General features: G+C 52.6%; 1 protein-coding gene and 1 long non-coding RNA gene across 16 annotated transcripts in view; one reads left to right on the top strand and one right to left on the bottom strand.

Moving 5' to 3' along the window:
• The window catches only part of LOC135981902 (uncharacterized), a 17,754-nt gene extending 7,373 nt beyond the window's left edge, over positions 1-10,381 (top strand). Inside the window, exon 2 of the long non-coding RNA XR_010599078.1 lies at positions 9,246-10,381. This is a non-coding gene — a long non-coding RNA (uncharacterized LOC135981902). The remainder of the gene's footprint in view (positions 1-9,245) is intronic.
• LOC101941300 (zinc finger protein 436-like) lies at positions 10,100-24,750 on the bottom strand. 15 transcript variants are annotated; one of them, XM_065586626.1, is made up of 9 exons: positions 21,532-22,021; positions 20,978-21,104; positions 20,676-20,781; positions 20,115-20,164; positions 18,127-18,361; positions 15,315-15,419; positions 14,675-14,758; positions 13,784-13,885; positions 10,100-12,840 (listed from the first exon to the last, which is right to left on the bottom strand). In XM_065586626.1, exons 5-9 carry the CDS (start codon positions 18,197-18,199, stop codon positions 11,714-11,716), a joined length of 1,491 nt encoding a protein of 496 aa, XP_065442698.1. In that variant the 5' UTR covers positions 18,200-18,361; positions 20,115-20,164; positions 20,676-20,781; positions 20,978-21,104; positions 21,532-22,021; the 3' UTR covers positions 10,100-11,713. The 15 variants fall into 15 exon arrangements, with proteins under 15 accessions (XP_065442698.1, XP_065442694.1, XP_065442695.1 ...); XM_065586622.1 differs by having other exon boundaries at positions 14,675-14,761; positions 21,532-22,020; XM_065586623.1 differs by lacking the exon at positions 20,115-20,164 and having other exon boundaries at positions 14,675-14,761; positions 21,532-22,020.

The raw sequence follows: 24,750 nt of genomic DNA, 5'->3' as shown, positions 1-24,750 counted from the left end.
ATCCTTGGGGATCCAGCCTACCCCTTAATGCCATGGCTCATGAAGCCGTACACAGGCAGCCTGGACAGGAGTCAGGACCTGTTCAACTATAGGCTGAGCAAGTGCCGAAGGGTGGTGGAATGTGCATTTGGATGTTTAAAAGCGCGCTGGCGCAGCTTACTGACTCACTCAGACCTCAGCGAAAAGAATATCCCCATTGTTATTGCTGCTTGCTGTGCGCTCCACAATATCTGTGAGAGTAAGGAGGAGACATTTATGGCGGGGTGGGAAGTTGAGGCAACTCGCCTGGCCGCTGATTACGCGCAGCCAGACACCAGGGCGGTTAGAGGAGCACAGCAGGGTGGAGTGCGCATCAGAGAAGCTTTGAAAACGAGTTTTGTGTCTGGCCAGGCTACGGTGTGAAACTTCTGTTTGTTTCTCCTTGATGAACCCTCCGCCCCCCCCCCACCCGGTTCACTCTACTTCCCTGTAAACCAACCACCCCACCCTCCCCTCCCCTCCCCAATTCGAGCACCGCTTGCAGAGGCAATAAAGTCATTGTTATTTCACATTCATGCATTCTTTATTAATTCCTCACACAAGTAGGAGGATAATTGCCAAGGTAGCCTGGGATGGGTGGGGGAGGAGGGATGGAAAAGGACACACTGCATTTTAAAACTTTAACTCTTATTGAAGGCCAGCCTTCTGATGCTTAGGCAATCGTCTGGGGTGGAGTGACTGGGTGGCCGGAGGCCCCCCCACCGTGTTCTTGGGCGTCTGGGTGAGTAGGCTATGGAACTTGGGGAGGAGGGCTGTTGGTTACACAGGGGCTGTAGCGGCAGTCTCTGCTCCTGCTGCCTTTCCTGCAGCTCAACCATACGCTGGAGCATATCAGTTTGATGCTCCAGCAGACGGAGCATTGACTCTTGCCTTCTGTCTGCAAGCTGACGCCACCTATCATCTTCAGCCCGCCACTTGCTCTTTTCATCCCGCCATTCAGCCCGCCACCTCTCCTCTCGTTCATATTGGGCTTTTCTCATCTCCGACATTGACTGCCTCCACGCATTCTGCTGTGCTCTATCAGCGTGGGAGGACATCTGGAACTCCGTGAACATATCGTCCCGCGTCCTCCGTTTTCTCTTTCTAATGTTCACTAGCCTCTGCGAAGGAGAAACATTTGCAGCTGGTGGAGGAGAAGGGAGAGGTGGTTAAAAAAAGACACATTTTAGAGAACAATGGGTACACTCTTTCGTTACAAGGTCGCATTTTTCCTCTGCCTGCCGGTTTGGTATGAGAGATCACTCACGCAGTGCCAGGCAACAGATTTCGGCTTGCAGGCAACCATGGTAAGCCACAGTGTTTTGGCTTTTTTAACCTTCTTAACATGTGGGAATGGTTTCAAACAGCAACGCATTTCCCATATCAAGGATGAATTGGGTTGGCCATTTAAAATGGGTTTTCAATGTAAAAGGAGGGGCTGCGGTTTCCGGGTTAACATGCAGCACAAACCCAAGTAAACCACCCCCACACACGCACACCTGATTCTCTGGGATGATCACTTCATCCCTCCCCCCACCGCGTGGTTAACAGCGGGGAACATTTCTGTTCAGAAGAGCAGGAACGGGCACCTCTGAATGTTCCCTTAATAAAATCACCCCATTTCAACCAGGTGACCGTGAATGATATCACTCTCCTGAGGATAACAAAGAGAGAAAAGGAATGGATGTTGTCTGCATGCCAGCAACCACCGGGACCATAAGCTGCCATGCTTTGTTATGCAATGATTCCAGACTACGTGCTACTGGCCGGGCGTGGTAAAGTGTCCTACCATGGCGGACGGGATAAGGCAGCCCTCCCCAGAAACCTTTTGCAAAGGCTTTGGGAGTACATGAAGGAGAGCTTTCTGGAGATGTCCCTGGAGGATTTCCGCTCCATCCCCATACACGTTAACAGACTTTTCCAGTAGCTGTACTGGCCGCGATTGCCAGGGCAAATTAATCATTAATCATTAAACACGCTTGCTTTTAAACCATGTGTAATATTTACAAAGGTACACTCACCAGAGGTCTCCTGTGTGCCCTCAGGGTCTTGGGTGAGTTCGGGGGTTACTGGCTCCAGGTCCAGGGTGACAAACATATCCTGGCTGTTGGGGAAACCGGTTTCTCCGCTTCCTTGCTGCTGTGAGCTACCTACATTACCTCCATCCTCATCTTCCTCATTCCCCGAACCCTCTTCCCTGTGTGTTTCTCCATTGACAGAGTCATAGCACACGGTTGGGGTAGTGGTGGCTGCACCCCCTAGAATGGCATGCAGCTCCGCGTAGAAGCGGCAAGTTTGCGGCTCTGCCCCGGACCTTCCGTTTGCTTCTCTGTCTTTGTGGTAGGCTTGCCGTAGCTCCTTAATTTTCACGCGGCACTGCTGTGTGTCCCTGTTATGGCCTCTGTCCTTCATGGCCTTGGAGACCTTTTCTAATACTTTGCCATTTCTTTTACTGCTACGGAGTTCAGCTAGCACTGATTCATCTCCCCATATGGCGAGCAGATCCCGTACCTCCCGTTCGGTCCATGCTGGAGCTCTTTTGTGATCCTGGGACTCTATCACGGTTACCTGTGCTGATGAGCTCTGCGTGGTTACCTGTGCTCTCCACGCTGGGCAAACAGGAAATGAAATTCAAACCTTCGCGGGTCTTTTCCTGTCTACCTGGTCAGTGCATCTGAGTTGAGAGTGCTGTCCAGAGCTGTCACAATGAAGCACTGTGGGATAGCTCCCGCAGGCCAATAACGTCGAATTCCGTCCACACTACCCCAATTCCAACCCGCAAAGGCCGATTTTATCGCTAATCCCCTCGTCGAAGGTGGTGTAAAGAAACCGGTTTAAAGGGCCCTTTAAGTCGAAAGTAAGGGCTTCGTCGTGTGAACGTGTCCAGGCTTAATTCGATTTAACGCTGCTAAAGTCAACCTAAACCTGTAGTGTAGACCAGGCCTGGGATGCCGGCTCCAAAAGTATCCGGTGCCTGTTGTTTCAGAAGACAATGCAAGAAACCCCCTAGTGGACAATGATAATCTTGTTTCATTTGATTGGATGATTTAGGTTTCTAACATTTCAGGATCTAATGCCAATAACTATCCATTTCTGTGTGGATAAAGAAAGTACAAAATAGTTTCAGTCTTCCACCACCAGGGGGTGCAGCAGTATAATTGCAGAGAACGGCGATCATGCAAAAATTAACAGAAAGGGACAGAGAAATCATTAGTTTTTAGTCTATAGATTGAAAGAAAGAAATACAATACTCAGTGTAAAACACAAAACAAAAGACACCAAGTGGGGAAATCTCAGGCCCTTGTCCACATGACAAGGACAACTGTGGGTTCTGGAATCATTTCCCAATGTCTCCATCTCACCTGCTCACAACAAATATAGCGGAGTTGTATTCGTTCACCAGCTTTTTTCTGCAACACAACCCTGTGTCACTGTTTGTGCACCGACACCTAACACAACCTAACTGTGTGTGTGTACCAGTGCATTCTGGGAAAATCTGGGCAGCTATCCCATGGTGTCTCACCAGGAGATATTCTTTAGTATTATTTGTATTACGGAAATGCCTACAGGCCCCACATGGTGATCGGGGCCCCATTGTTCTAGGCACTGTGCAAACAGAGAGAGAGAGAGAGAGTCCTGCCCAGAAGAGCTTACGGTGTAAACAGACAAGACAAAGGGTGGGAAGGGAAAAGAGCTACCGAGCAGTGAAGGGATTTGCCCTAGGTCATACAGAGCCAGGAAGAAAACGCAGATAATAATAATAATTAATGGAGATATTCCATCTCCTAGAACTGGAAGGGACCTTGAAAGGTCATTGAGTCCAGCCCCCTGCCTTCACTAGCAGGACCAAGTACTGATTTTGCCCCCGATCCCCAAGTGGCCCCCTCAAGGATCGAACTCACAGCCCTGGGTTTAGCAGGCCAACGCTCAAACCACTAAGCTATCCCCCCCGGGTCTCCTGACTCCCAGTCCAGTGCCCTATCCACTGGACCAAGAGAGCCGGGAGGATATGCACAGAAGCACCTTTCTAGCTAGGCTTTTATATTGTCCTCATCTCAGTATCTGAGTGACTCCCACTGAGAAAAACAGCAAGGGAGGCAATGCATGCTGGGACATCCTACTGAACGGACAACGGGGAGAAAGCGGGCCCAGCTAACTCAGTGACCAGGCACATTACATGGCAAAAAGCTGCCAGCCAGTAACAGGAAGACCACCATACTGCAGCCTTGCCTGATGGCAGGGGCCAAACTCTCCTGGCTGTCATGTTACGGAATTGTATCCGTGGTTAAATGTGGGCATTAGAGCTGACCATGCCACCAGCTGGTTACACACCAGCTCAGCATTCAGAGTTGCAGTGCGGACGGTGTTTCAGTCATCTCTCTCTCTCTCTCTTGAGACCTCTGGAGATCACCCCGCCAGGACAAAGCCCGTTATTAATACTTCTAGCCAGCAAACTCTCCTCTCCCTGATCCGCACTCTCTCTAAACTATCTGTGGGTTTTACACCATCATCCATCACTGTAAGATCCGAGCACATTCATATCCCGCCTCTGTGTGTATATTAAACAATTTATCTCATTTTCTTTCCCAAGACTCACGTGATTTTCTCAGATTCCTTGTTGCAAAAGAGCCAAAGGAGAAGAGCAGCATACAGTTGATACTGGAGTGATATCCAGCCAACTAAATTCCCTACCAATGGGCCACAACCCGGAGAGCAACAGACTTGCAGCAAAGACTATCAGATAAATTCCTGTAGGAATTCACCTCACATAAAAGACACTCATGCAGAGTCCTACATTAGTAGGCACACTGGGGTACGCTGCACAAAAAGATCTTGTAATGGCCCTGCAATTTCTAATTATAACCTTTGTCGGCATGTTCTCTGCATCACCTTGAAACCAAAAGGGGCAGGTTGAAAGCTATAAAGCATTAGCAAGAACACACACAAAAATAATAAATACCGCGGTCTGGCTGAACCAAAAATACGATTTTTCTTAAAAGTACTCAGTGGAACAGCACAGAATTCTCTGCCACTGGCAAATCAGGGAGCAATTAAACTGGTTTCTCTAAATCCACATTAATTGGATGTCAAAAACCTCATTCTGTATACTAGGCTAGTTACCCCCAGATGGAAAATCCATTTCTGATTTTAAGCCAAGTACTGCCTGTAGTAAGTAGGAAGAGAGCCTGAGATATAAGCCCTTGTATTAGAGGCCTGGTCTGAGGCCTGAGCTGAAGCAGTGGGCAAGCTTTGCTGATATAAGGCAAAGTTAGCAAACGTCGGGCTCTGCCTGCTTGCAAGTTCATAGAATTGGGCAAGAACAGGGCTGATATTGCAGAATCACACATTCCTAAGAAGTACTAGGCACAAAGTGCTCCCGCAAACACCCCCTGATATCAAGGATGGTACAGACACATCCCCCAAGGAGAACAGGAACACACTGACCCTTCCTAAAAGATAAGGTCAGGATGACAGTACGTAATAGAGATGTTTTAATTGAACCAACACGTACAAGGTGATGGGTAATAACTAGCGACATCAGGGGGCAGTAACTAACTATAACAGAGGGGCAGTACTAGCTTGTTTGTATCAGGGTATAAAGATAGATCTCAGAGGGAGCATCTTTGTCCAGCTGAGGAGGAATGGAAAGTCCCACCGCTCACTGAGCTGTGTCTATTGTCACAGGCATGTGTGTCTTAATATCCTCGTAGAGTCTGACAGGTGCTATTACCATGCTCTGTCAACAGTAAACCTGGCCTGGTGCCTTCGTACCTTAACTGATCTTGTGGTCATTGGGTGGTTTGCTCAAGGTCTGCTGTGCCGGCTGTCTGCGCAGAGCTGGGGCAGCACCCAAGGAGAACACACACACGCAGCCGAACATCTAACCACACTGCCACATCCACTACAGATTCATTCACAGATTCCAAGAACAGAAGGAACCTAAAGATCAGGGATTGGCAACCTTTGGCACGCGGCACGCCAGGGTAAGCCCCCTGGCGGGCCAGGCTGATTTGTTTACCTGCCGTGTCCACAGGTTCGGCCAATTGCAGCTCCCACTGGCTGCGGTTTGCCACTCCAGGCCAATGGGGGCCGAGGGAGCCTTGTCCTTCATTGGAATGCAGTCCATTGGAGTGGTGGAAGGTCAATGCGCAGCGTTTTCCAAGGCTTGGAAAACTGGCAAAGAGTTGCCCGTGCATTCCAGGATTGCCTGTGCCTTCCTGTTAATCGGCTGCGCACAAGACCAACCCCAGAGCATGTAAACGTGTGAATGTTTCTTAACAAAAATCAGCAGCAGACATGAAATTCTAATGGGACTTTTTGTGTTTTAGGACGGCTCAGGGATATTATGTAAAAAGTTAAACAAAAGAGTGGGTTTTAAACATACGACTGTTTTTGTTGTTAGTACAGACACTTGACAAAGATAATATATATGTGGGGTAGATTGTGAATCGTTAACCATTAAACATTTACCCGATACAATTTTAATGGTTTAAATGTTTACTTTTTTAAACGCTATTTACATCCCTAATATGGGCAGAGGTCAAGTATTGCTGGAGAGCTCTTTGACTGAGAAACTTTCCATTAGCGACTGCTGGGTCTCTGAGGATCACAGGGTGTGATCCAGTTACATGTGGTGCATCAAACATCTTCTGAAGGAGCTTTACATAAAATCTAGGGCGGGGTAGTCAATTATTTTTTGTCAAAGGCCAAATTTCTTGGGCAAGGTATAGTCAAGGTCCAGACTTCAGAGAAAATAATAAAAACCCAACAACAACAACGATAAGTACAGTAGAACCTCAGGGTATGTCTACACTACGAAATTAGGTCAATTTTATAGAAGTCGATTTTTTAGAATTCAATTTTATACAGTCTATTGCGTATATCCACACTAAGAGCATTAAGTCGGCGGAGTGCGTCCTCACTACCGCAACTAACATCGACTTACAGAGCGGTGCACTGTGGGTAGCTATCCCACAGTCCCCGCAGTCTCCGCTGCTCATTGGAATTCTGGGTTAAGCTCCCAATGCCTGATGGGGCAAAAACTTTGTTGTGGGTGGTTTTGGGTACATGTCATCAGGCCTCCCTCCCGTGACAGCAACGGCAGACAATTGTTTTGCGTCTTTTTTCGGCGGTCCTGTCCGCCGGACCCACTCAGCCCGCTGCCTGCCTGGATGATCGGAACCCCAGGCAGGCAGTGGGCTGAGTGCGGCCGGCTCAGCCCGCTGCCGGTCTGGCTCCATCCGCCGGCTCCTACCAGCCGGGGTCCCGCTCAGCTGGCAGACCTCGGTGAGGTTGATCAGGGTGCCTGGGCAGACATGGCTATCCTCCTCCTAGAGCACCGAATGGGAGTGACTCCAGATCATTCTCTTCTTTAAGTTTCGTCTCATGGAGATTCAGTCCTGCCTGGAATATCACGCGAGCTGGAGGCTTCTGCCTCGGGCTGCTCCCCCAGCCGGCAGCACCGCGCAGTCGCACCTACCCCAGCCTACCCCTTGCTCCCAGGGCTCATGAAGTCTGGACAGCAGTAAGGAGCAGTTCAACTTGTGGAATGACAAATCCAGAACAAAGGATTGCACTCTATGGGCCGCGTTAAGATTATTTCAGAGTCCTAGAGAGCATTTAGTCCCTATAAAAGGCTTCATGAAAATTTCCCCCTCCCCTAACAAAAATGTTAATTTATCAGAGCAGCTGAACGGGTAAGGAACTCAGGACCATAACTTAGAGAGAGCGTCCATATTATTTAACTCATAATTGATATAATTCAAAGTAAAATTTCACAGCGCGGACTGTTCTAAGACTAAAAATGCAGGAGGGGAGTCAGAAAAAGGAACAGTGACCTGTTTCCGCCTGGTTTCGAACTGGGGACATTTCACGTGTTAGGTGAACGTGATAACCACTGCACTACGGGGCTTTTGCGTATTAGGTGAACGTGATAACCACTACACTACGGGGCTTCTCTTTTTTTGCCACAGACTTTGCCAAATGCACAGGAATGTTTTCTCTAGCTACAGAAGCTACCTAATGCAATGTCTATATCTATGGCCTTCCTGCTCACAAAGCAGTCATGCCCCCACCCAAGGCTGACACAGCGACCTGGCTCGGGCAGGACCGCTAGCAAGGCATGATACTTTTGCCGTTAAGCAAACACAGCAATTCTTTCCTGGCCTCTGCCACTGAATGCCTCCATGCATTACGCTGTGCCCTATCAGTGTGGGAGGACTGCATGAGCTCAGAAAACATGTCATCACGAGTGCGTTTTTTTCACCTTCTAATCTGCAATAACCTCAGGGACGGAGATGATAGGGGGAATGTAGAAACATTCTGGGGGCACTGCATGGTCACCTGTGCTGCTGAGTTCGCCACGCTGGCCAAACAGGAAATGAAATTCAAAAGTTCCCAGGGCTTTTCCGGTGTACCTGGCTAGTGCATCTGAGTTCAAAGTGCTGTCCAGAGCGGTCACAATGGAGCACTCTGGGATAGCTCCTGGAGGCTAATACCGTCGAATTGCATCCACCGTACCCCAAATTCGACCCGGTGATGTTGATTTCAGCGCTAATCCCCTCGTCAGGGAGGAGTACAGAAATCGATTTTAAGAGCCCTTTAAGTCGATAAAAATGGCTTAATTGTGTGGACGGATGCAGGGTTAAATCGATCTAACACTGCTAAATTCAACCTAAACTCGTAGAGTAGACCAGGGCTCAGAGTGACGAGCACCTCCGGAATGGAGGTTGTACGTAACTCTGAAATGTTCGTAACGCTGAACAAAGTGTTATGGTTGTTCCTTCAAAAGTTTACAATTGAACGTTAACTTAATGCAGCTTTGAAACTTTACTATGCAGAAGAAAAATGCTGTCTTTAGCCATTTTAATTTAAATGAAACAAGCACAGAAATAGTTTCCTTACCTTGCCTAATCTTTTTTTTTAAACTTTCCCTTTATATTTGTAGTAGTTTACATTTCACACAGGACTGTCCGGTCTTTGCTTTTGCGGGGAGTAAAGGGGCGGGGTCTCTGCTGCTGCCTCATTGAGTACTTCCAGTTCCAAATGCACTGTGGGGTTCACCGGTCAGTTCGTAACTCTGAGGTTCTACTGTAAATAAAAAGATTTCGGGGTCCATTCAAAAGCACCCGCAGGTCAAGATTTGGCCCGCGGTCTGGCTATTGACTGCCCCGATCTACAGCGTGGGTTATAAATAGTTTGTCGGGTTCTACTTTTTGTTGTTGCAGGAGGCAGGAAATTACATTAAACCCGGACGGCCTCTCACCAACCTTAGACTGTAAGAAAGAACCATTACACTCACTCTTGGGAAGATCTCTGTGTCTAGACATCAGTGGCACAAAACAGGCTCCTGGCTGAGCACCGATTCCACCAGGCAACTCATCACGTGGAAAGGAGGGGATTTCAACCCACCTAAGGGCTCAGTCACAAACGGCCGACGGGAGTAGTTTTGGAAGGGGGCTGTAGATATTTGGGTTGGATTCACGGATTTTAAACATTTACGGGGAGCTCTCATACTCGCCTGGGAGCAGAACGCTGCACGGTGGAAACCCAGCTGACCACAGAGTGACTGTTCCTTATTCAGACTCTCTCTTCCCCAGCGCTAGATCACCCCAAAATGGCACAATTTACATAGTCAATAGGGGCACCACAGACATCTCGCCCCCTAGGACCACGTTCTGCTCTCACACTAAAGAACGGGGAGCCAATGGTGGAACTCTGACAGACTTGAACGGGAGCAGCACAGGGCGCCAAGCATGGAGTAACCCCACTGACCGCCAAGACATCACTCTGGATTTCCACAGGTAAAACGAAGTAGAAACAGGCCCCAGCCAGATGCTGCACTAGGGCTGCCTCGTTTGCTGCTGTTCCTCCCCATGAAGACAATAGGGTTGGAGCCGTGTAACAGTGTCTGGTGCCTGTCCTTTCTGGTGCCGGCTTTTCTAGCGCAGGGGTTCTCACAACAAATGTTTTGGTGGCCTCAGAGTGCAGCCACCAACTCTCGCTGGCGGCCGCTCTCACAATTTTTCCTAAAATACTTAATTAACTTTAGGAAAAACAAATCAATATGCACAGAGACACATCCAGGTCATTGTGATTTATTTATGTAGGGTTTTTTGCAGACTCAATATTAAAAATAACGCACAGTTGTCTCTATTCTTTACTGGACCTAAACAGAATAGAAACACAAGGTGCTCTGCACGTTCTTGTCTTTTATCTTGTTGTTTCTTTTGCATTTTTGGTTGCTTTTTTTTAGACTTGCTACAGAGTAAGTCTGTTGTGAGAAGTGCTAACAACAAACGTACAAATATCACTTTTCCCAGCAGACTTACTCAGTCCCGGCAAGCCTGGGGACAAATTAAGCCCTGGATGGGGAAGTGGGTAGGAGACAGCGGGGGCCAGTGACGATGGGGCACCGGGGGAGGCAGTGGTGGCCAGGGTGATGGAGGGGGTGAGCTCAGGGTCAGAGCCCACCACCGCACACTGAAGCCCCATGGCTGGAGCCCGCCACTTAAGGGCTGATGCCCGACCCCACTGCCCCCAGGAAGGTGAGGAACTCACGGGCTGCCTGCTCCTCCAGCTTGTGTGTCTCCAGATGGGGGCAGAGCCCAATCACTACTGACGGCCCCAGAGGTGGGGCCAATGCTTTGCGTCCCCCTCCCCACCCCATCACTGCCCAGGAGGCCGTGGCCGCAAGAAAAGCCCCTGGTGGCCGCATTTGAGAAACACGAGACTAGAGCCCCTATTACCGCAGTGATCTGCACTGTCTGGGCCAGGTAGCTCCACCCGGGGCGAGGCCCTGGTCAGCAGGGAGAGTCACCCATCTCAGGAAGCAGGGCTAAGCGGTAATGGAGTGTAACACACACAGTGCTGGCTGCCAGACCCTGGGCCACAAGAACGTACAGGGGAGTCGCATCTTACGCGGGGGTTAGGTTCTCAAGTCAGCGCGTAAGGCGAAAATCGCATCTCGTCAAACGCTCATTGAGTGGAATGGCGGGCGGAATCGCCCGCACTACAGGTACAGTATTTAAATTGCAACAGAGAGTTCTGTGACACCTTTAGGACTAACAGACGTATTGGAGCATAAGCTTTCGTGGGTGAATGCCCACTTCGTCGGATGCATGACATGCATCTGACGAAGTGGGCATGCATCCGACGAAGTGGGCATTCACCCACAAAAGCTTATGCTCCAATACGTCTGTTAGTCTTAAAGGTGCCACAGGACTCTCTGTTGCTTTTTACAGATCCAGACTAACACGGCTACCCCTCTGATACTTGAGTATTTAAATTGTTATTTTTATCTCTTTTTTTTTTTTTTGCCAAGCGCATATAGTTAAAATCACATAAGTTAAATGTGCCTATGATGCGACTCTTCTGTAACTTACACTTGCTTGAGAGGTCGTGGGGGGGATCAGACCCTGGTGTAAGTGCTGTTGAAACCAATGGGATCTCAGCCCTGGAGGGGCTGCCAGACAACATGTCGGCGGGGGTGGCTTGATCTAGCACCCTCTGCTAGTCCTTTCCCTGCTCCCCGCTCTGCTCAGCTCCCTCAGTTAGCACATCCGCTGACACTGGCTGTGCCGGCACAGAAGGGAATGGAGTGGCTCCTGACTTGCACTGTGGGAAGGGGAGCAGAACAGGACTCATCACCCACCCCGATTTCCTGACGGGCTCACAGCAGCGCCCCCATGGCGGTTCATTCCTTGCCAGGCTGGGCCGGGCCGGCCCCTGGGAGCCGCTGCCCCAGGTGGGTCCTTTGGTGGGCAAGGAGGTTGGACACGTTGCTGAAGCTCTTGCCGCACTGGGCGCAGGGGTAGGGGCGCTCGCCCGTGTGCACCCGCTGGTGCTTGGTGAGGTCCTGCTTCTGGCTGAAGCTCTTGTCGCAGTCCGCGCAGGGGTAGGGGCGCTCGCCCGTGTGCACCCGCTGGTGCTTGGTCAGGTCGTGCTTGAGGCTGAAGCTCTTGCCGCAGTAGGTGCAGGGGTAGGGGCGCTCGCCCGTGTGGGTGCGCCAGTGCGTGTACAGATTGGAGACCTGGCTGAAGGCCCGGCCGCAGTCGCTGCAGAGGTAGGGCTTCTCCCCCGTGTGGATGCGCCGGTGCGTCTTGAGCCGCTGGCTCTGCCCGAAGCTCTTGCCGCAGTCGGCGCAGACGTAGGGCCGCTCGCCGGTGTGGATGCGCTGGTGGATGGTCAGCTTCTGCTTGTCCTTGAAGCTCTTGTCGCAGTCGGTGCAGGCGAAGGGCCGCTCGCCCGTGTGGATGCGCTGGTGCCGGACCAGCACCTGCTTCAGGGTGAAGCTGCGCCCGCAGATGTTGCAGGCGAAGGGCCGCTCCCCGGTGTGGATGCGCTGGTGCTTGATGAGGTTGGAGACGTGGCTGAAGCTCTTGCTGCAGTCCGTGCAGGGGTAGGGGCGCTCCCCCGAGTGGGTTCTCTGGTGCTTGGTGAGATCCCACTTCCTCCGGAAGCCTTTCCCGCACTCGGGGCACTTGTGGGGTTTCTCCTTCTTGGGAACGCTGCTCTCCTGCGCATCAGGAGGGGGCATCCCATTGGCTCTCGGGGCACACACCGGGCATGGGCTCGGCCCCTCTCCAGTCTCAGGCCCTGACTGCATATTTGGGGAGTTGCTGGAGCACTGGTCACACCCCCGTGAGGCCCCCAGCTCACTCTCCGGTCTCTGAGACCCACACGAGCTCAGGGAGGTTCCTTGCAGCTCAGGGCTCAGGACAGCGCCCTCTTCTGATCCCCGGAGTAACACCCTGTAGGGGTCCACGGTCTCAGCCCCTTTATCCGGATGCTCCTCAGAACTGCTCCTGACCCTGCCATCTGCTGGGTGAAAAGAGAGGCCAGAGATTATCCCTCAGGGAAGAGAAAGCACTAATATTCTGGGACCGAGCACCCCCACACCCCTTCTTGCACGACACTTCTCCCAGGAGGCACCTGCAGCTCCTGCAGGAAGCGGAGAAGGGCCTGCGGTTTCAGCGGGGAATAGACAATGGGCCAAACTCCATTAACTGCAATGCAGTTACCCCAGCGAGGCGCTGGCTCAGTGTGTTCTCATGAAAGGGAGTTTTCTCTTGTCATTGCCCCATAGCTCCCAGTTCTGAACTGCCAGCCCCAGGCAATGGGCGTCTCCAGGGCACAGGCCTCACCCTGCGCCGCATCCCCCGACAGGCGATTTGTGCCGCATCTCCCAGCATCCGGTGAGTGCAGCAGCCACCGGGAGAACGTCACCAACGCTGCAAAGCGCTGAGGGTAAAAGAGCCGGGAAGAGCCCGACCTGCCCCGTGTGGGGAGAGTCAGCGAGGGGGTGACCAGAGGGAGTTTCCCGGGGGCCCACCTGCTCCCAGTCAGGGGATTTAGGGAGTGAATCCAGCAAGAGTTTCCCCTAATCTTAACCACCTGAGTATTAAAAATAGCCTCCCCTCAGACCCAGCGCTGGGGGGTGTCTGACCCTGGACAGCGGCGCTGTGACGTTCTGTAAGGGACTGAGGGCGTCAGGCCTGTGGGGAGGAAACTGTGTGTAAGGGGAGGAGATGAAAACACCCATTGACTGGAGGGGCCGGGATTCTGCCCTGGGCGTGCGCCGAGTGTGAACGCCCAGTAGCTGCAGTGAGTGCAATGGAGCGAGTCTGGTGTTCAGCGTGGCAGCAGAGCACTCTCCGGCTCAGCAGCTCCCTTCCCACATCCCACCGCAATATCCCAGACAGAGTCACTGCTCCCAGCTCTTCACTCTGGAGTCGGCGCGGCTCCCAGGATCACTGCTGCTCACCTCGGCCGACGCTCTCGGGTCTCTCCCATGCCACGGCGCACTGGAGGATGCTGGCCCATAACCGGCGCTGCTGCTCCCCGGACCCACTCAGGACATCGCCGCCTAATGGGTGGAAAAGAGTATCCAGAAATTGTCTCACAAGCTGCAGCCAAGAGGAAACCGCTCCTAACCACCGGCAGCGGGATGGGGCTGGGACATCCCCCCAGATGGCACGCACAGGCTGGTACCGGCAGCACACAACGCCCAGCTCCTCAGAGCACAGAGGGGTGGTGGCGTCATTTGGGGAGGGTTGGATTGCAGCAAGGAGGAAGCAGAAACAAGGGGCAAAATCTACCCTGCTGTACGCAGGTCCCATTGCATTCAAGGCTTCCCCCAGGCTGATGGTACCCCAGGAAGTCTGTTTCCTTGGCCAATCTCTTGTGAGTCCCTAATGGGTACCAGATATGCCGGGAAGGTGGCCTCGCCCAGTCACACCCACCTGGGAGGACACAGCCTACATCTTCCCCTCACAGCACCTGCGGCAGCATTCCCATGGAGGGGCCCCTATCCGTGGGCTGAGACTAGGACACTGTCGCTGTCGTACAGACACACTGCTGAGGATGAAGGCCCAGGAGCATCTAGCCTCCCCCCAGCCGGAGGCAGGAGCATCCCGCTGGGGCCAGCGAGCAGGCAGGGAAGAGTCCCTGCTGGATGAATGGGATGTCAGATAACCAGACACAGGTCTGCACGGGCCCCCCACCCAGTCAGTGATCAGAGCCCAGTGCCTTTCCCTAACCTCAGCCCCATGTGACCGAGGGACGGAGCCCTCAGCAACCTGGAACGGGGTCTCTACCCAGCTCTTCTCTCCGGAGCCCAGGCGGCACCGAGGGGGCTGGGCTGGGCATTACTCACCTTGGCAGGGACTCTCCGGAGGCTCCCACACCATGGAGTCCTGCTGGGGGCTGACCCATGGCTCACAGCGCTGCTCCTCCTCCTCTGCTGGAGGGAACATAACCCAGATGCTACGTCCTAGGCCAGGGAAACACTCAGACCCCCTGCAGTGGGGCCTGACCGAGGCAGCCCCACGTCCCTTCCCCAGCATATGGGTCTGTACGTTGCCCTGTCAGCACAGTGCTGACGGCTCTGCTTGGGGCGGCCATGCGGGAGGATGATCCCACTTGGGAGGAGCAAACACTGGACGTGTCCAGCACGGATGTGGGGGTGAAAGAGCCAGCGCCCCTGACTAACAGCCCCCCTCCCCAGCAGAGCCCGAAACAGGAGAGCGTGCCAGGTCAGCTGACAATTCTCACTGAAATTTCACTCCCACAGGGAGTCTGAGGGGTGAGGGGCTTGGGACAGGGGAGGGGAGGCAGATGGGACATGCCCAGACATGACACGTGTGCTGGAGGAAGCCAGGACAGCAGCCTGGGACAGGGTCACCGGACTCTGACCCTTACAGTCCCGTCTAACCATCTGGTTCTACGATTCTGAGTCCAGCGCCTCACTGCAGAGCGAGAGCAGCGCTGAGGGAGCTGGGATTACTGCTACTCACCCGGAGAGGGGCTCTCCCACGCCACAGGGCCCTGCGGGGTGTGGACCCACGGCTCTTCCCCACGCTCCAGCCGATATAAGAGGTCAGGCTTGGGGCCCGGGTAGCCTGTGAGTGGGAAGAGACATGGGGCGGTCAGGGCTTGGTATCGTATGAATAGTTTTGTCTTGATTTCAGTGAACAGTTTGTCATCATCCGAACAACCGGTGTAAACCCCTTAGGAGTGTTCCGGTTCTGAAATGGACATGGACTAAGGGTTTGGCTACACTTGCAGATGTAGAGCGCTGGGAGTTAAACCAGCCCTCAGGGACCGCAGCAGGGAAAACGCTGCCGCGTGTTTACACTGTCAGCTGCAAGTGCTGTGGCGTGGCCACATTAGCCGCTCTTGCAACGCCACAGAGAGCAGTGCATTGTGGTAGCTATCCCAGTGCGCAAGTGGCTGCAGCGTGCTTTTCAAACGGGGGGGTGACAGGGAGTGTGTTGTGTGTATGTGGGGGGGGAGAGTGGGGTTTTGGGGGGCTGAGAGCATGTCAGTATGCTGTCTTGTAAGTTCAGATAGCAGCAGACCCCCCCTCACACACACTCACGGCAGCAGCATTCCACACTAATGGTTGCTTTGTCTTGGAGCAGATAAGCAGCCGGCTGTCAGAAACGGAGCTTTGAAAGGGGATATCCACATGCCTGCAGCCGAGTTCAAAACAATGACCAGAGTGGCCACTTGACTTCAGGGGATTATGGGACATTTCCGGAGGCTAATCACAGCGCAGTAATGCAACACCTCGTCCACACTGACGCCCGGGCGTTTCAGCCGGGGCGCAGCAAGCGTTATGCTTCTCGTGGAGGTGGATTCCCAGGAGCGCTCCAGCTGCAGAGTCCAGGCGCTCTACGTGCCTTGCCAGTGTGGACGGGTTGGGAGTTAGGGCGCCTGGGGCTGCTTTAATGCGCTCTATCTTGCAAGTGTAGCCAAGCCCTCAGAGGGTGGATAGGAACAGACTGAAAGCTGTGGAAATGACACAGAAGAAACAATACGTTTATCACCTTGAAGTGTTCCTTTTAACTGACGCACATCCAGTGAGATGAAAGGGCCACATCACACCTCTCTGTGCCCCTACGTGCTGCAGGAGAGTGTGCAGATCCTGCATTTATCGACACCAAACATCATTTGCTGGAGCGCTGCCCATTCACCTGGCTTGTTTAGATCTCTCCGAGCAAGTGTCTGCCCAGGGACACTCGGGAAAGTGACAAAGGGCTCGTCTACACTTGAAATGCACCATTGCTGCCCATCAGTGTAGATGCCACCTGCGCTGACAGGAGGGGGTCTCCCATTGGCATAGGTAATCCACCTAGCCAAGACGCAGGCAGCTAGGTCAACGGAAGAGTTTTTCCATCAACCTAGCGCTGTCTACACAGGGTTAGATTGGCGTAAATCCATCGCTCGGGGTGTACCTGGGTAGCTGGATCAAACTAACTTTTTTAGTGTAGACCAGGCCTTAGTTTGCTGGAATTTACTCCTCCTCCAGCTTAAATTACAATGAACTAAAGCCCCTTTGCTCCTGAGTGAGACCATCCATATGGGAGTTGAATGTGCTTTCATTTATGCCCATTGACGTCACACCCTTGGTGGATCTGTGACGCTGGCAGAGTGGGTGCCAGCTCATGCCAAGGCCCCTCTGCCTCAGTGAATACTGACTAAAGCATACCTGGAAACCAGTTTGACTCACCAGTGTGTTAGTATTGTTAAAATAGATATTAGAGTGATAAGAATGTGTTTAGACTTTATGAAATGCTTCTAAGATGCTACATGTATAAATCTCACTTATACCGTCTGTATCCTATGTTATAAGGTAATATTTAAATATTTGCTCTGTAGCTATAAAAGTGTTTGCTATGAAACTGGAAACCCTCCCAGTCAGGAGAGGGGCATTACCGAGTATGAAATGATAGTTCACCACAAGAGGTCTCTCTCCTGCCCAACAAAAGAAGCTCTGTGGACATCAGACAAGCCCATGTGTAATATCAGTGGACAGAAGACTATTGATTGCTCCCCCCATACCCACAAAGAGGAAACATGCACATACGCTCAACCCATCAATGGGAATTCTAGGGGAAGGTAACAAAAATGCTAGACCAGAAGGAACTTTATATTTATGCTGTTTGGACTCAGAGAGGCAAAGATCCCCAGCTGCTCAGGTTGGGTTAGCCCTAAAGGACATATAGAGCTTGCTTATTATAGAAGCTTCTCTTACCTTTTGAACTTAAAACTCTAACTCATTTGTGTTTGTCTGTTTACCTGCCTTAACCTTGTAAATAACTCTCTTATTTCTTTCCCCTAGCTAATAAACCTTTAGTTAATTACAGGAGTGGCTTCAAGTGTTGTCTTTGGACAACTTGACCTTCAGGACTGGGAGTAACCTGAATATTGGTGTGAGTTTTGGTGTAAGGGACCACCTATCACAAAGGCAGACTTGCCTGGGTGGCCAGATAGACAACGTGGCCAAGGGGATTGTCGGTGACTCCATGCTAAGGCTGTGATAGTCCTTGAGGCGTTCACACTTGTCACTTGAGGGGTGAAATCTAAGTATTGAACACACGCCAGTCTGCCCTGAGGTTGGCACCCACGTTCATGAGCCACTCCAGACAACCTGACAGGATCCACCTTTGCTATTCTGATTGTCCCTATGCAGACATGGCCCTCAGGTCCTCACAGCCCTCTCTGGTGTTCAGTAACGTACCCCTGTGCCATCTGCGTATCTCTCTTTCCGGAGCAGTGAACACCACAGGACCTGTTAGAGAACTTCCCGGCCCCAGTGGTTACCTTCTGTCATGATGAAAATGGACCATTGAATCCCACTCTTGGATTTCCAACTCCTTGCCGGTTGCTGAGCCATGCCAATACTTTGTCCCTCAGGCTCTGGGAGCTGGCAAGAGCCACTGGGGGTCTGTTGTAAGTCTGGCTCAGGAAGGGCTGGCCCATAATAAGTAGCATTATGTGGTGTGTCTCACAGAACTGCAGTCACTCCTTGGTCTGCGTGTGCACCGACGAGCCTTCACTGCGTTAGAGGTGGGAGAAGCATTACAGAATGTGACAAAAGGGACAGGGAGCTGCCATGTGACTACAAGGAGGGTGGTGGAGAAATTCTCAGGGTTAGGGCACAAGGGATACGAAGTAAGGGGCATCTTCTACAGGTCACCACGACGGGGGGATGAGAGAAAGAGAAAAAATTCCTGCACCAAGCCCCAGTCCACACACCGCTGTACTTGTGGGGGATCTGAATTACCCAAATATCTGCTGCGTAATAAATACAGCCAAGCAATCATCCTCAAAGAGGTCTTCTGGATAAGGCAGCTTTTGATCCTGGCTGTAGAGATTCCAACCAAACAGGAGAGGCCATCCTGGGTCTGCTTCCTAATTCTAAGGAGGAACTGACTGAATGTAACAGGAAGGCTTGAAACATATCACCATAAAATGCCTGAATTTATCCTTGTCATAAACATACAGCTAAGGGGAGCCTAAAATCCTTCTTTACCTGTAAAGGGGTAAGAAGCTCAGATAACCTGGTTGGCACGTGACCAAAAGGACCAATAAGGGGAGAAGATACTTTCAAATCTGTGGGGGAAGGTTTTTGTTTTGTGTTCCTTTGTTCTCTCCGGGTCAGCGAGGAACCAGGGCAGGGAAAATACATCTCCCTAAGTCATATCTGAACTAAGCATCCAATATTACAGAAATAGTAAGTAATAGCAAGGAAATGCGTTAGATTATCTTTTGATTCAGCTTGTGAATTTTCCCTGTGCTAAGAGGGAGGTTTATCCCTGTTTTTGTAACTTTAAAGTTTTGCCTAGAGGGGAAATCCTCTGTGTTTTGAATCTGATTACCCTGTAAATTACCTTCCATCCTGATTTTACAGAGGTGCTTCTTTTACTTTTTCTTTATAATAAAGTTCAGTTTTTTAAGAATCTGATTGGGTTTTTAGGACGGGTTTGATCTGTGCTCACTTTGTAACCAATTGGTTAGGATATTATTCTCAAGCCTCCCCAGGAAAGGGGGTGTATGTAGCGATTTGGGGGGATATTTGGGGGGGAGGCAGGGCTCCAAGTAGCCCTCCCTGAATGTTTGTTTAAATCACTTGGTGGTGGCAGCGATACCAAGGGCAAGGAAGGAATGTGTGCCTTGGAGAAGTTTTAAACCTAAGCTGGTAGAAATAAGCTTAGGGGGTTTTTCATGCGAGTCCCCACATCTGTACCCCAGAGTTCAGAGTGGGGAGGGAACCCTGACAGTTGGATAGATTCACACGGGGCCTTATCCAAAGCCCACTGAAGCCAATGGGCGTCTTACTGTTGACTTCAAGCAGCTCTGGAGCAAATCCAGAATGCAGCACTCTTTTGCAGGATGATTCACATGGGTAGAGATGACTCATGAGAAAGGACGACAGGATTAGATTCTTAACAAGCGAGGGGCAGCGGGAGGAAGGACAGATGTGAGCCAGTGTGAAAGACGACAAGATAATTAAGGCAAAACAGAGGACAGTTCCTCTGAAAAGAATAATGTAAGAAAGAAATAGCGGGCATAGCTTCCTTCAGGAGGGACTGTTCCCGGGTGCAAGGGTCTGTGCTAGAAACAGAGTGAGGAGGCGGCTGAACAGAAAATGCAAAGTGCAGAGAAAAGATAAGGGCAGTAAAGAGGCCAAATGAATTAATGCCAGACAAAGGGCAACGGTGAAAATAACAGCTTTTACAAGTGTGTCATGGAAAAAAGTACAAGGGGGAACAATCGGTAAAGGAAACCAAAATGGCCACGGTACTCACTCCTTTTGGAAATCGTTCTTCAAGAAGAAAAATCAAGAAATCTGAACAACCTGTAAGGACAGGAGACCCAGTAAAAATAACCATTGATCTAGAACTGGTGAGAAAACACTTGGAAAATATACACCTGTCTAGATCAGCCTGTATGGGTGGGATGGCACCCTAGGGTACTAAGGGAATTAGCTAGCCAATTTACTGGCCATTGATTTTGAAGAGTCATGAGCAGATGGACAGGTAACGAGATGGCAGAAAAGCCAGTTTAGTGCCAATTTTCAAAATGTGCAGAGACGACACAGAAAATATGGAGGTTATTAATAGCATAATAGACATCCATGCATAGGCCAGAATCTTTGACATAACTCAGGCCTCAGCCTATAACACATCAAACAGCAAATGCTGCTTTTGTGTTTCACACACAGAGACGTAGGCTGGGTAACTGCAATGGCTAAATAGTTAGGCTTAACTACAAACCCTCGCACTGTTGTGAAGTGACTGGCCAGTGAGAGCGCCTTGTTTGTCTTGTCCCTGTCAAGCAGCCTATTATCTGTTTTTTTGAAACCTCACCTAGGGAGATGACTGTGACATGTGGAGAGAGAAAACAACAGCAGCTGTCATAACACCTTGAATGAGTCACCTGAACGACCTCCGCAGCTTGAGAAGCTGGTCATCCCTGCAAGTGTGAAGCAGAGCTGGAGAACCCACCATCATGCCAAAGTGCTCATTACACAGACTTTCAATGGTTTTAAATCAGCCCCTTGCTTTCCTGGGGGTGGCTGGGATTCTGAACCCAGATCAAACGTGCTAACGGAAGCCCCAAAACAAAGAGCCCACACACGTCTAGCAAACGAACAAAAACAGCTCTTTACCCAAAGAAAGCAGCATTTCATAGTTCTCCGTCATCACCTCCCTGTACAGCTCCTTCTGCCACTCCGCAAACATGTCCCACTCTTCCCGGGAGAAATAGACAGCGACGTCATCAAATACCACCGGCACCTGCAATCACAAGTATTCCACGTTCAGCACTGCCTGCAGCCCCGACTCCCAGCAAAAGGGCTTTCTAGGGGGGAAATTCACCCCGGTGCAGAGGCTATCACAGGGTCCAAGCCCCATGTCAGCCCTAGCTCTGATTCACAGCGATAACCCACAGCAAATATCTCCAGGGGGGTTATCCATTCCTGGGTAACTCGGCCAGACTGGAGGATCACAGTGGTCCCTTCTGGACTTGGAGTCTATGGGGGAAAATCATGTAACATCAGCACCGAATGCAGCCTGGAGCAAGTAGGTTCAACCCCCATCGGAGTGTTTGGGCCAGATTCAGCGGTGATGTACGTGGCAGCATTGGAGGCTAACAGAATGTGTGTCCTGGTCTAGTCAGGGTTAGCTCCCAGTCAGGTGTGCAGGAGGAGGGTAATGCACCTACCAAACCGGCCGAAGAGGAATTATTCTTGTTCAGCCTTTGTCCGTAGCTATCCATGTGCACGGCAGCACCCACCGCTATGGAAACGCTGGCCTGGGGCATTCGAGCAGCCCGATTCTGTGCTTTACCAGCTCCTAGATCGCTTTTGTACAGGTGTAAATACTGAGAACCTGCACTGAAGCCAGCGACGTTACACGGCTGTAACCTAGATCAGAATCGGGCCGATGAGCAGTTCCTGGTCCCACTGAAATCAGTGGCAAAATCGCCAAGTGGTTGCAGGAATTGGCCGGAAGCCCCCAGAGAGTTTACCACGAGCCAGGGTGCAAAAGGAAAACGTCACTAACGTGAGTGATTAATGAAGTGCACACAGGGCCGGGGGGAGGAGGATGCTGAATGGACGCTGTGCACCACTACAGCCCACGGTCCCTGCAGTCAGCCCGAAACAATGGGTGACATCCGGATTCTACTAAAGGGTTGGTCCACACTAACCCCCCAGTTCGAACTAAGATACGCAACTTCAGCTACGTGAATAACGTAGCTGAAGTCGAAGTATCTTAGTTCGAACTACAAGGTACTTACCACGGGTCCACACGCGGCAGGCAGGCTCCCCCGTCGACTCCGCATACTCCTCTCGCGGAGCAGGCGTACCGGCATCGACGGCGAGCACTTCCGGGATCGATTTATCGCGTCTAGACAAGACGCGATAAGTCAATCCCAGAAGATCGATTGCTTACCGCCGAACCCGGAGGTAAGTATAGACGTACCCGAAGACAGAGGAAGTTTTGCACTGACTTCAGCAGGGCCAGGCGTTCACAAGGCAGCTCTAAGATAGGTGTGAGCTATCCCCACTCATGGCAGGGTGTTCAGCAGGAAGCCTGTCTGGGGACTATTTAAATATCCACATTGTTCACAGCACTGAAGCCTGATCAACAGCCCACCCTGCCTGGCTTCCACTGCTAACCCAGACAGAGAAACATGGGCTTGTGCTTGTCTCTGCTTTTATAACGAAGCATAACACAGACCGGTTCACACTGAGGTTGTGTTTGGGTCTTCTCGGGCCCTGGGTCTCCTGGAACGCTCTGTGGATGACTGGAGAGCTAGGGGGTTATTTATTGAAAGTGCTAAAGAATGTGCCCCTTTCATGCTCTGGGCACATGAACAAAAGCAATAAAAATATTACAATTTACAAGTAGGACCCAGTGTCCCAATAACAAAGCCCCTGCTAAGCCCCACAACCTCTCACGGCGCCCCCATCCACCATGCAACATTCCCTCCTTCCTGGAGACCTGACATACGGCTCTGGCTGCTGAGGGCACGGGGCAGCCCACGCACCCAGAGCCATTGTCTCAGGCTGTATTGCCTGCACAGGGCCCTGGGCTGGGGTCCACAAGGGTACGCTTCCTTTACTGTTTACACGAACTTTGCAGAGCCAGCTGGCTTTGCTTAGCTCCTGCGCTGGAGACTCAGGCCCGGTCTACGCTAGAAATGTACATGGGTAGAACTAGGGGCTCTCAGGGCAGGTCTACGCTGCAACGCTGCAGCTGCGCGGCTGTAGTGAAGCCGCTCTGTGCCAATGGGAGAGCGCTCCCATCGGTGTAGTTAATCCACCTCCGAGAGAGACGGTAGCTGTGTAGGAGAGAGACGCTCTCCCGCCGACATAGCGCTGTCTACACCGGGGGTTACGGTCGGTATAATTACATCACTCAGGGGTGTGGATTTTTCACACCTCTGAGCGAGGTAGTTATACCGATATAGGTCTGCAGTGTAGACTTGGCCGTAGTGTCTACACTGGAGCCTGGTCTAGACCAGAAATTAGGTTGGGTTAGCTACATGGGTCAGAGGTGTGAAATATCCACACCCCTGAGCGGCGTAGTTAAGCCCACCTAAGTCCCTGTGTAGACAGCTCCGGCCTCTCAGGGAGGTGGATTAACAACAGCGAGGAAAGAATCCCGCCCCTGGGCACAGGTAGTGTCTACACTGAAGCGCTACAGCGGCGCAGCTGCACCCCTGCAGCGTTTGACATGTAGACAAGCCCAGAATCAGGCACAGTGGAATAGTGCGGGGGGAGGTGACGGGGGGAGCTGCAGTGGGGGTGGGACACACTGGGTGTGCGCAGTGGGTGGGAATGGTGATGGGGCAGCCTACAGAGTGAGGGAAGGTCACTGGGGCAGTGACTGGGGGCAAGCATTGAGGGGTGGGTCAGTGACGGGGGAGTCAGCAGCACAGGCGGCGCACTAGGCGTGTGCAGCAGGGGTCACAGTGGCTGGGGCAAAACACGGGGTGTGGGGGCACAGTGCGGGGGTCACGCTGGGTGGGGTCACGCTGGGGGGGTCCCACTGCATGGGGGGGCAGTAGCTGGGGGGGTCACAGTGGGGGTGTCCCTTTGGCTGGGGAGGCAGTGGCTGGGGAGATCACAGGGGGGTCCCGCTGGGTGGGGGGGCAGTGGCTGGCAGAGTCACAGGGGGATCCAGTTGGCTGGGGGGCAGTGGTTGGGGGGGTCTCACTGGGGGGGCCCGCTGGGGGAGGGGGGAACTGGCTGTGGCGTCACAGGGGAGTCCTGCTGGGTCGGGGGGCCGTGGGTCACAGGGGGGTCCCGCCGGGTAGGGGGGCAGTGATGGGGGGATCTCGCTGGCTGGGGGGGGGTCACACGGGGGGGAGCTGTGGCTGGGGAGTCACAGGGGGGATCTCGCTGGCTGGGGGGGCAGTGGCTGGGGGGTCACACGGGGGGGAGCTGTGGCTGGGGGGTCACAGGGGGGAATCTCGCTGGCTGGGGGGGCAGTGGCTGGGGGGGTCACACGGGGGGAGCTGTGGCTGGGGGGTCACAGGGGGGATCTCGCTGGCTGGGGGGGGCAGTGGCTGGGGGGGGTCACACGGTGGGGGAGCTGTGGCTGGGGGGTCACAGGGGGGATCTCGCTGGCTGGGGGGGCAGTGGCTGGGGGGGTCACACGGGGGGGAGCTGTGGCTGGGGGGTCACAGGGGGGGCCGCTGGGGGGGTCACACGGGGGGCCGCTGGGGGGGCCGGGGCGGGCTCCTACCTGGGCAGGCGGGGCGGGTCCGTGTCTCCCGGCCATGCCCGGCAGGCGGCTCCCCGCGCAGCAGGAGGCTCCGGGCGGCGGGCCCAGCCCAGCTGCTGCCCGGCGGCTCCGGGGCCCGGCGGCGAGACCGGCCCGGCCCGGCCCCGCACGGCTCGGCGGCCACCCGGGCAGGGCATGCTGGGAGCTG

This window comes from Chrysemys picta, chromosome 2, assembly GCF_011386835.1.
Source record: "Chrysemys picta bellii isolate R12L10 chromosome 2, ASM1138683v2, whole genome shotgun sequence".
NCBI lineage: Eukaryota > Metazoa > Chordata > Testudines > Emydidae > Chrysemys > Chrysemys picta.
Note: the sequence above shows the minus strand (reverse complement) of the source record. Positions and strands in the feature narration are given on the sequence as shown.

Excerpts from the sequence above, each read along its gene's own strand:
- LOC101941300 (XM_024109715.3), bottom strand. The coding sequence starts at position 21,630 with ATGCCCCAGGCCAGCGTTTCCATAGCGGTGGGTGCTGCCGTGCACATG. Across the intron at positions 15,420-20,977 it reads TGAAATGCTGCTTTCTTTGG|GCTACCCGGGCCCCAAGCCT; the intron begins GTAAAGAGCTGT and ends TCCCACTCACAG. Across the intron at positions 14,762-15,314 it reads GTGGGAGAGCCCCTCTCCGG|CAGAGGAGGAGGAGCAGCGC; the intron begins GTGAGTAGCAGT and ends TGTTCCCTCCAG.